The sequence below is a fragment of the Delphinapterus leucas genome, chromosome 9, assembly GCF_059928025.1.
Source record: "Delphinapterus leucas isolate spDelLeu-1000000601 "Yukka" chromosome 9, BTC_Dleu_Yukka2, whole genome shotgun sequence".
NCBI classification, from domain to species: Eukaryota; Metazoa; Chordata; class Mammalia; order Artiodactyla; family Monodontidae; genus Delphinapterus; species Delphinapterus leucas.
The window spans coordinates 50,444,344-50,456,009 of NC_143137.1; the positions used below are offsets into that span (position 1 = coordinate 50,444,344).

The following is an 11,666-nucleotide window of genomic DNA, read 5'->3' on the forward strand; positions in this document are numbered from 1 at the left end:
TAACTCTTTTGTGTGAAAAAAAACACTTTTTTTTTAACAGAGCTAGCATGTATTGAATACATTTTTTTCCTTCTCCCAAGAATTGACGTAAACACCAAAAAGAAAATACTTCTTGTTTGAGCTCAGAGAAATGAAGCATTCTGTTTGGAATCTTAATGACGATGGCCCCAAACTTATCTAATTAAATGCTCCTTCATAATGAAGAAAATTATTTTCAAAGTTAATGAATTTGCAAGCAGAAACGTTGCTGTCTTCCTAGAATGAATTACCCACATTCCTTACATACATACTTCAGTTAAACACTAATTAATGTTGGCGCTTAAAACACGTGGGATTGAGTTCGCTGTGAAAGTGAACTTTCCTTTGTTTTTGGACAGGATAAAAAGACCACAATTTCCCTTCATATAGACATCGGGCTTCACATATAAACTTAATTCTAGATTTTGGACAAAATGGAAATTATTTCATCAAAACAATTCATTTTACTGACTTTAGCCACTTCAATCTTATTAACATCAAACATCTTCTGTTCAGATGAATCAATGATGCCCAATCTTCACAGCAAAAAGAATTATGACAAGTATTCTGAGGTAAGTTTTTAACTCTATCTAACATGACTAGCATAAACTACTGAACATTTGTCCTGAGTCCAGTGCTTTTGTAAAGAGTAAGGAAGAAGTTTGTGTTTTGTTTTTTGTCACACTTCAGCCTTCGCATGGCAGCGTATGGCTCTAACTTGTATTCGGTAGCACAACAGCACACAGCTCGGCCTCTCACGACCATTTTAGCGCAGAGTTTGATACTTTGCAAGCATAAGGCGCATTAATTTTCGATTTGACTCAGAAGTGCACAGCGGTAATAGGTAGCTGCAGAAATAAGTACTGGATACATTTCAGCTGGACATTTGAATTGTCTTTCTGTATCAAAGCAAAATGTTTATCCCTAGATGGTGGAATTCCCTGTTATTTTTATTTTGTTCTCTATGCCTTTAAAGAATTTCCCAAATTTGCTGAAATGAATAGGTATTACTTTTTACAATCAGGAAACAGTTATTTAAAAATCTTCACATGGACAAACTTTCATGGTAAAACTAAATCCAATTAAATATTTGCCGTATTTTAAGTGGTTGCTTTAAAGTTGGTATAGTAGTGGTGTAGTAACCCACAAACCAATCGGTGTTTTACTAATATAATTTACATACTGACAAAAATGTAATCAATTTCTTGAGAAATGCTTTTAGAGTGGAACTCTGAATATGAACAGGTAAAAAAGAAGTCTCCTCCAGCTGTACCCCAAAATGTGGCTAGCATCTCTGCTTTCATGAGCCCATCACTTTGGCTTTTAAAGAGGAGGGAAACAAGAGAAATGGAGAGGCAGTGGGAGGTGTCTCTAAAAGCAAAATATAAAAATCTATGAAATAGTTCATAAACAACATGAATCAAAACTGAAGGAGAATAACTGCAGTAAAATAAACTTTTGCCTCATTTCACTACTTCATTATGTTCTTGCTGCTCGAACACATTGCTGCATGCACTGTATATATTTTATTAATATTTTATATTGTCTTACAATAGTCCAGGGACGGTGAAACTAGATTGCTTTAAGAAGCTTAATACAAATTATTTATTTTAAAAATTCTACACATGAAAGCACAAACTTTGTTCATAGCTTTAACAATCCTACAGATTAAAGTCTGGATTTAACTTAATTTGGGGTTTAAATCCATTGCTTATAATAATAATGTTATTTTAATGGTTATTTCTAATTATAGCCTAGAGGAGATCTCTGCTGGGGAAAAGAAAGAAGTCTCAATTTTGAAGAGTTAAAAGACTGGGGTCCAAAAAACGTCATTAAGGTGAGTACACCTGCAGTCAACAAAATGCCACCCTCAGTAGCCAACTTGCCACTGAGATTTGGGAGGACCGTGGAAGAAGAAAGAAGCACTGGGGCGATGGCCAACCCACCTCTGAGATTTGGAAGCAATACAGAGGACAGCATCTCGAGACATGTTCCTAATCTGCCCCAAAGGTTTGGGAGAACAGCAATAGCCAAGAGTGTCACCAAGACACTGAGTGATTTGCTCCAACAATCCATGCATTCATCATCTACCCATGGGTTACTTTACCCCGTGACCTGCCAGCCCCAAGAAGTCCAGAATCCTGATCAAAAGAACCTAAGGTAAGTACCTGAACACCAATTAAAATGCATAGGCAGTTACGTAGAGCTAATCCAGAAAGTTTAAAAAGGCTTACGTGTTTTCGAAAGAAGTTTCTAAGAAAGTTAGGTTTCTTGGAAGGCAAAGGAAAAGGCACAGGGAAATAAACACCTGTAAAGTGAGAGCTATAGAAGGTCAGTTATAATCATGACTACAGGTACGAAATAATGAGATAGCTTCCCCTAAGCCACATATGGGCATCCCTCTCATTACTCTACAGTCACTCACCAAGTAGTAACAGGCGATGACGGAATCGGGAATTCATGCCTATGACATATTGTCCAACATTTGACCTCTCTAGCGTAAAAGGTCCTGCATGAGGGAGCTGCCTGCAGGTACAAAGGACACCATCTCAATAACCCAGGTCTCAAATTCAGAAGATCTTTTTCCTCAACTTTAAATCAAAATTTCTTTTTCCAGGATCTCATTTTATAAATAATTGCTGTTATTATAATCATTCTTTATACTGATATGTATTTATTGAATTATCTACTAGTACAAATCAGAGCACAAGCTACCACAAGAGGTTCAAAAATTTAATAAGCTACCTACCTATTATGTTCTAGTACAGAGCATATGTTAAAAAAAAATTTTATATAAAATTGAACCTGACCCTTTAGTTAGGACCTGAAGGAAATAAGGAGGCAGGTTGTGACATCTTATCAGTGAGAGCATCTCAGAGCACTCCTGATTTATTTTTACCATGGTACTTATCCTCATCTAACATATTATATATTTAGGGTTCATCCTTTTTACTAGAATTTCAGTTCTATAAATCCCATAAGTTTTGTCCATTGTCATATTCCCAACGCCTAGAACTGTCTGGCAGGTAGTAAGCCCTCAATATTTGATAGGATAAATGAAATGATATGAGAGGCACTAATAAGGTCTTACAGAGACTCAAAAAAAAAAAGAATGTTTCCTCATGTGGGAATCCAGGGATATTTCATGAGTTGGACTTTAAATGGTGACTCTATTTTGAACATTCAGAGACTAGAGGGAAGAGAGAGGGTATTTTCAGGCAAAGAGAGGAGTATGAGCAAAGGCACTAAAGCAAGGTGAGCCAAGAAGAGCTGGGGCTCAGTTTGGTGAGAAGAGGAAAGAAGACAAGAAGGGTGGGGTAAGAGCAGAGGGCAGATATTCAGAGCCACATAAAATATTCTGAATGTTGTTTATCAGGAAAAGGAGAACCACTGATGTTTCTGCTGAGGTCCTGAGATATTGTACAGGTAGAGGTTGGCAACTAATCAGATGTTGGGAGTGGGGAGGCGATGAGGGAGAGAGATGAGTCAACGGTAACATTGTCATTCGAAGTGCCCATGACAAATTCAGGATCCCATCAACATCTCACTCATTTCAAGTGCAACACAATTCAATTCAGGTATAATTAGGCAATTAGGGTCATGACCTGCATTTGCATATGCTTTCTTTTACATGCTATTGTTGTGATGGATGAGAATATTTTGTACTGCTTACATTTTAGGAGACTGGGATTGAAGAAAATAGATGATGCAGAATTGAAACAAGAAAAATAAGAAATCTGGAGCCTGTTCCTAAAGACGACATAAAGCTGTAACAACTCTGGGGTGACGACAACAAGGCACGAAGTCATTGCCCTCTCTTAACAGATTATCATTCACAGCAATTTTTCCTTCTCAGTACAGCTAATATATTGAAAGTTTTAAAAAAATGTAAAGAATATTGTAATGTAAAGATGAAATGAAAGATGAAGTAATTTTGTCTAAATAAAAAGAGCACTGAATATACTTAAGAAGCCTCTAGTAATGGGGAGAAGAGGAGAGAGAGAGACTGATTTGCCACACCGCTATCGTATGAACACAGTCACACTTAAGTAAAAAAATTAAATAGAGGAGTAGCCTGGCAAATTTTATGATGAATATTAAATAATTTAACAGAATAACATGTTTGACAAATAAATGAACATGAATAATAAGTTATTTACAAATATTTTTATACACCTATTTCTGCCATTGCATCAACTGTTAGTGAACCCGTGATAGATTGAAAAATTTTTTTAAAGAAAGATAAAAGAAAAAGGCAGTTATTAGATACCTAAGTGTCTCTTCTATCTATATCTGGAAATTTGCCTTCTGGTGTGTCTCTTTTCTCCTCACTTAATATTTCAAGTTTTTGATTTGCAGAGAAAATCTAATCACACCCTTAAAACTAACAATTTATAAACACGGTACACCACCACGCGAATGCACAGTGACTCAACTTCTGTCATAGAATGCGAAGTCCTTAGTCAGATATTAATCAGTTTATTGAGCAACCTCAATTCCTTAGGGTGCAAGCCAGAAATGGTATTAATTCTCTCCCATCCTGCCCCCAGCTGGGCTGTGTTGAATCTCCTTTTCCTGCTCGCCTTAATGATACCCCGGACAGACTCTAAAGCTTCCTCGTCACTTCTTGATATTAAAAAACTCAGTCTAAGTCCAGCTGAAGATGGCAGCCTCATATCCAAAGGAAAGTTTCTCCTCCCCCATTGCTGGCAGGGCTGGGGGCTGGAAGGACGTGAAGTGGGAAAGGAGCAAGGCTGCTCTTTTTCTCTTCTGCCCCTTTCTCACGCCCGAGGTAGGGTGGTGGGAGGGAAAACGGTAGGCCTCTGGAAAAAAATCTCCTATCTTCTCCAGGGTGTTGGGTGGGCAAGGGAGGGGGATGGGCAGGATGGGGATGGGAATCAAGAGTCCCTGTCTCATCCTCTCTATATAATGTTGCTTCTTCTACAAGGGAGTTCTTCGGGAAGCACTGAGGGAACTTCACACTGCCTAGGTCAGTGATCTAAGAGACCTGGATGCTCCTTGATCTCTTCCAACCACCCTCATCCCACCTGTACTCTCCATGGCCTCTTATTGCCAGAAAGAAAGGCTCAAGACAGCTACCTTCTCAGCATCCACTTCATCTATAGAAAAGGCAGATGGCCTTGTCATGCCAAGGCAGGACTGAAGCTGCTCCTCGGCTGCCCCACCACTGCCCCCGTTTGTCTCCAACCCCCTTTGCCCTGCTTAGGAGGGGCAGAGGCAGATCAGCAAGCCTACTGCCAATACAAACTACCCATCAGAAATGAACCACCAGTACCTGCTTCGTGATCCCACTCCGTATGAGTGATTTTCTAGGAACCTCTCTTGCTTGGTTTCGGGGTGAGGGGCAGCTGCAGCAGCCCCCTCCCAGTCAACCTCTCATATATCGCTGGGAGGGGCATGGGCCACAGCAGGGGCTGATGTGGCTCTGCCATCTCTTCGTAAACCCAGAAGGGGTGTCTGGCCCCCGCCATCCATGGTTTCCATTACAATGTCAAGTATTTAGAGCCTCTGTACTTCCAGATTTGGTCCCCAGTTGCCCATCCTGAGCAAAGTGAAAGTATGCAACATCCTGCTGCACTAATAAATAAACAAAAAGGCCAATCAATCCCTTGATACTACATGACGCAAGGAAATCTCTTGTCGTAGAACATGGGTTCTTTACCTAAACCTTTGAAATTTATGGAAAACGTTAGGTGAATAACCAGGTGTCAGCTGTCCCCTTAACCAGGTAGCTTACTCTGTTTTAGCCACTTGCCACCCCCTTCACCAGCTTCTACAAGAAATCCATTCGCGTAAGGAAGTTTGCGATCTCTCTGCAGATTTGTGGGATCTCAAAGAGGCGATCACATTGCACATCATTACACTGAAAAAGTCTTGACTAGACAAGCCTCTTCTCCCAAGTCTCTCTTTACCTGGACCCCTAGCAGGGTCTCCTCCTCTTCTAACCTCTGACGCTCACTGGGGTGGCTTTATGCGCATGTGACCCATGTAGGTGCACAGGGCCCCACATTTGGTTAAGTGCTTTATTGTCACTGTCCTGAAATTCTTAATAATTTTGAACAAGTGCTGCATTTTTCATTTTCCATCGGGCCCCACAAATTATGTAGTCTGTCCTGCTCCCCCCCATCTCAGCCCTGCTGGCTCCTTTGCCTACTCTCCCAAAATCCAGTGCCCCCTCCCCCACTTATTAATCAGAGCAGCTTTCGTTTTCTATATGAAACACAAGGGCCAGCCTGTCACACAGGCCTGAGAGGTCTACTTACATCCCACAGTGGGTAAAAAATATAACTGCACAATTCATGAAATGTAGTCAAAATGCAATTTTTTGTGTGTGTGTGTCTCACTACCCCCTTTAAAATATAAAGGGTGGGGAAGGAGATGTGCACAAATCTTCCCCTGGCCCCGGATGGAAACTTGGCCAGATGCCAAGAAGTTCCCTGATGCTCTTAGCTGTCCTTTGGCCTAAGTCAAAATGCACAGTCTCAATTCCATTGTAATCAACGTTTCAATCTACATTCTTTCATTCATCTTCAACACTTCAACTCACCATGTGAGGTCTGAGTTGGGGGACAGGAATGAGATCAACTTCTGCTCTCTTTTCCAACCTCAACTGCTTCCCCACTCTCTGGCTCTGTTGGACTCTGGGATGGAAGAGAATTTGAGATGAGAGGCAAGGAGTTATAGAACAGTTCTTGCCAGGGTGTATGGATTCACTCTCAGGACCCAGAGGACGGTACCACGCATCATGACTGGCCTCAGCCCTCACACTGGGACATGGTCTTCTAGGGGTCCTCTCGAGTAGGACTCGAAACAGCTTCTGCAAATCTCTCTTCCCTGCAGCTCATACCTGGTTACCCACAGCTCGCTCTCCACAGTGGGTGCGATCCCAACATGCCTCTTCTATCTTGTTGCCCCCAGACTCTTTAGCTTTTTAACCTGGAGTTGAGCACCAATTTTTTGTTTCTCTCAACCACATGGAACACGTTTCCTCATTGTATAGAAGATCCTACCTGAAGAGTAACAGACTCAGTAATCCCCAGCACGTGGGCATGGGTGGGGGGCATTCGCAGTAGGGTAACAATGCTCCCCAAAGAAATCTCTTCATAAACCCAAATCTTATCCTTTGATGGTCTCCACGTGGGTGAGAAAATTGAGGACTTAGTGGAACCACTTTCCAACCATTTCCTTTAAAAAGTCTGCACACAGTGATCTGGCTTTGGAATTTCACATCTGTCAGATTTTGGTGTTTTGATTAAAACTTCACTTTTGATATTCTTTGCAACAAAGATGGATCTCTACTTGTAAAGAATGCTTACAGCTGCTAAAAATGACATTGTCTCTGCGTCATTATACATATATGTGCATTTTTCTGGGGGAAGGGTTCAGAGTTCTAGGGTAAATTCTCAGTGGAGTTTGTACCCCATAAAGTTTAAGAATTACTGCCACACCTGCCGATGCAGGGGACACGGGTTCGTGCCCCGGTCCAGGAGGATCCCGCATGCCGCTGAGCCTGCGCGTCCGGAGCCTGTGCTCCGCAACGGGAGAGGCCACATCAGTGAGAGGCCCGCGTACCGCAATAAAAAAAAAAAAAAAAAAAATTACTGCCACAGAAGATTTCTATTTCTAGAACTATTTTAAATTAACATCTAATTCAATTTATAAATAAATATTGTTATGACTGGCCATTTAAGTGCTGAGAACATAACGTGCCAAAACGATCAGAATCACTCAAGTGGTTTAGCCTGAACTTCCTCCAAATACTGGCTTTTTATAGTAGCAGAAAATAGAAGCGAGGTGGTAATTGTGCTCTCCTCCTTAGTGTGCTTTCCCAGGCACCTCCTCCCAAATACTTCATTCTCCACCCCTCCTCCTCTCTTCCAACACTTCAATTCCTCAAGGAAATTCCATTTAGATTGGGCTTAACCTAAACTCGGCCAGTCTGTTAAGGTGAGCAAAGTGTGGAGCTTCAGGGGAAAGTTGGGGATGACACACGCTATATGTCGATGATTTTCAGGGAAGGGAACTTCCATGTGCTCTCAAGTCCACATTTCATACATCATGCTGTGACAATGACCTTGAGAAATACAAAAAGGAAAAAAAATGTACTGGCTCTGGGACCAATTTCTCAGTGAGAAAAATGAAAGGTCCAACAAAATGAAACAGTCAAGAAAGGGGAAAGCGTTGGCCTCTACTTACTTCATGTGTGTTTTTTCTTTTTCATTTTTTTCCCTAAAGATCTTCCTGCAAACATTACGTGACACTTTTCCTATGCAACTTATCATTTTATTTAATAAGCATACCAAGCTACATGTTATTCCCTAAAAACATACACTTTCTCATTTCTGTGCCTTTGTTCATGCTAATTCCTTCGGCTCAAAGGCCCCTTTTATACTTATCAAAAATCTTTCAAGACCCTGGTCAAATTTGGATGCAGCTGCATTTAACAGAAAACCTAAATAAAATTGTTTTAACCAAGAGAGGCTTTTCTTTCCCCACACATTAAAATGCCTGGAAGGGGCTTCCCTGGTGGCTCAGTGGTTGAGAGTCCGCCTGCCGATGCAGGGGACACGGGTTCGTGACCCGGTCCGGGAAAATCCCACATGCCGCGGAGCGGCTGGGCCCGTGAGCCATGGCCGCTGAGCCTGCGCGTCCGGAGCCTGTGCTCCACAACTGGAGAGGCCACAGCAGTGAGAGGCCCGCGTACCGCAATAAAAAAAAAAAAAAAAAATGCCTGGAAGGAAGCAGTTCTGGGCTGGTGTGGGAATTCCACAGTCATCAAGGACCTAGACTCTTCCCATCTTTCTGCTCCATCATCCTAAACACAAGGTTCCCACCAGGCCATCTCGCAGCAAAAACAATGGAGCAAACCACAGGCGTGCTCTTTTTCCAAAGGGCCCCATCCAACAACTTCCTCTTTCATGTCACTGGCTGCCCCAATCTGCAAGGGAAGCTGGGAAATGTAGTTTCTCCTTTGGGCACATTGCCTCAACCACGATGATAGAAAAAAAGAGCATGGATATCGGATAGGCAACCAGACGGGTCTGCCCAGCCTCTCCTCAAGCTCACTTCCCTGTTGTATAAAATATATAGCATATTTTAATTTTTTTTCCTTCACTAGACCAAGGTCAACGCTATTGACATTTTGGGCTGGACAATTCTTTGTTGTGGGGCTGCCCCGTGCATCACAGGATGGTTATCAGCACCTGTAGTCTCTACCCACTAGATGCCACCCTGCAAATGGGACAACTAAAAATGTCTCCAGACATTGCCAAATGTTCCCTGGGGTGGCAAAATCATCCCTAATTAGGAGCCCCTGCACTAGACTGTCCTAATCTTCTTTGTATCCCATCCCCAGCTAAATAATAATGACTGTTGATTGTTATGATAACTGTTTTAACATTTAATGCTGTTTTAACCACTCCTGTTATGTTCATTTTTACACATGAGAACTGAGCTCACAGAGAACATTCTGAAAAAAAGGGAGCTAACAAATGGGCTCCACCGAGGTCTGTTTCACGTCAAAGTTTACACTCTTCCTCTTCCATCCACTATCCTATCCACCACCGCGTCACCCACCTCCCATCCAGCCCTCAAATACTGTAAGCATTCAGGAAACATTTTTTGAATGAAGCTTTAAACAGAAAATATGAGTTCAATGGAGCCCAGGAAGAAAGTCTCAATGTTCTAAACATTATATACAGATTTTAGAAAGAAGGAAGGAAGGAAGGAAGGAAGGGAAGAAGGGAAGGAGGGAGGAAGAAAGGAAGAGAGAGAGAAAAAAAGACCTTAGATTCCCAGACAGCTTTAACCTAGCCACTCTTTAAGGTATCTACCTTAAGAGCAGGTAGGGAGGTGCCTACCTTATCAGAATGAATGACCATAAAGGGTAAAAACATCACAGAAGAAACGCTGTACCATTTTTAACTTAGACTCTAAAGAAGCAACTAATGATTTTTTTTCCTTACAGCAAACAAAGTGCTATTGTTGTTGATGAATCTCAAATATCAGTTTCTGCTTCAGTGGGAGAACCGTACAGGTCAAGAGAGCCACTGAATTACACAGTCACTGGCAAGTGGAGCGGGAGAAAGGCATCAGTAAGTACGCTCCTGCCGGGTTAGGTCTCTCACTCCCTGCGTTGTCTGCAGTTTCTTATCAATCCCATTCATGAAGTGGGACAAAGCAATAAGGGAATTAAAATAAATCCGAAGTAAGCCTGTCCGAGCCCGACGATATGAATTATGGGAGTACTTGGGTGTTGCAGCCTTTCCCTGCTTCTCACAGACTGATGTTTGTTACTGAAAGCCCTGTGGAAAATATAATCACTTTGCTGTTTGGAGTCAGACTGAATTAGGAAAATATTTTCTGGTGAACATTATACCCAATGTTTATTTTAACTTACTACTTATTAAGTGGCCTTGAGTTCCTAAAATGTTTATTAGACATTGCACATTTTATTTACTGTTAGAAGTATTAACATTAAAATATCAGGGAGATTTCATTTGCCTTTTTTTATGTATTCTATTTTGCTATGGTAAAATATACGTAACATAAAATTTACCATTTTAACCATTTTTAAGTGTACAATTCAGTGGTATTAAGTCCATTTCACTTACTTTTTACATAGTCGGGCACTATTCTCTAATTATACTCACACTATTAGTATTTAAGTAACCATACCCAAAGCTCTAACATTATTTTGCCTGCCAGGAAATGCCTCTGACAACAATAAGGTTGATGCTTTTTAGAGATGCTCTGATTCTGACAGACTTATTTAGGAATATTAGATTTTTTCACCAGAACATTAAATTTTTCCTAAATTCCCTTGAAGCTTATTTTGAAAGGAAGTAATTGTTGCTATTTTTTTTTCTCCTGAAGTATTTTATGATCTCACTAGTTCATACTATTTTGTATTCACCTGGGGCAGAAGCTAGTGCTTCTGTAGAAATACCTGAGACAGCAAAGGTTCTGTTGCCAGTCAGATATGAGAACACATTTATTTCAGAACAGTAATGAAAACGAAGCATTTGATTAGTTTAATTTCCCTGAGAAATGGAGGATGGACGACAGCCATTCACCTACTATGTTATAGCACTCCTCTTTGAACTCCGGGGCTCTATCACATTCTTCCTAATAGCCCATTTTTGTTTTTCATATATCATGAAGTTTTCCTCTCACAATGTAACACAAAGGTAATACATATTATCATATTTGTAGCTTAGGAAATGGGAAGTATTATCACCCATTATTCTCTTCCTATATATAGGAACTAATGTATTATAGGAGTCAAACAGGAAAATCACTATTAGAATGAGGAGCGGCATAATATTATAATGAGATTAATGTGGAATTAATACTCTCTTTGTAGAGATAGAGAAATATTATTTTAATCATGAAGAAAAACTATCTCAAAATTTATTTTACCTCTTGGCAGATTTCCAGGCATTGGTATACTGTGGTTAATAAAACATAAAACTATTGTTTCACTTTCTTAAAATATGCAGCAATGCTAATTAGCTACGGCAATGCACCTAATTTTCAAACTGCTTTTAAAATATCACATAGCTTTTCCCTTGTAATTTAAAGCAATGAATTGTAACCGATATTGCAAAGCTATTTTTAACCACTAG

General features: G+C 40.6%; 1 protein-coding gene across 1 annotated transcript; it reads left to right on the forward strand.

The window, feature by feature from the left end:
- The first annotated feature begins 451 nt into the window (after window positions 1-451).
- On the forward strand, window positions 452-2,219 carry NPVF (neuropeptide VF precursor). Its single transcript, XM_022584854.3, has 2 exons — window positions 452-590; window positions 1,772-2,219. Exons 1-2 carry the CDS (start codon window positions 453-455, stop codon window positions 2,180-2,182), a joined length of 549 nt encoding a protein of 182 aa, XP_022440562.1. The 5' UTR covers window position 452; the 3' UTR covers window positions 2,183-2,219.
- The last annotated feature ends 9,447 nt before the right edge of the window (window positions 2,220-11,666 follow it).

Coding starts and splice junctions, on each gene's coding strand:
- NPVF (XM_022584854.3), top strand. CDS start 453: ATGGAAATTATTTCATCAAAACAATTCATTTTACTGACTTTAGCCACT. Junction 591..1,771: donor ATTATGACAAGTATTCTGAG/GTAAGTTTTTAA, acceptor TTCTAATTATAG/CCTAGAGGAGATCTCTGCTG.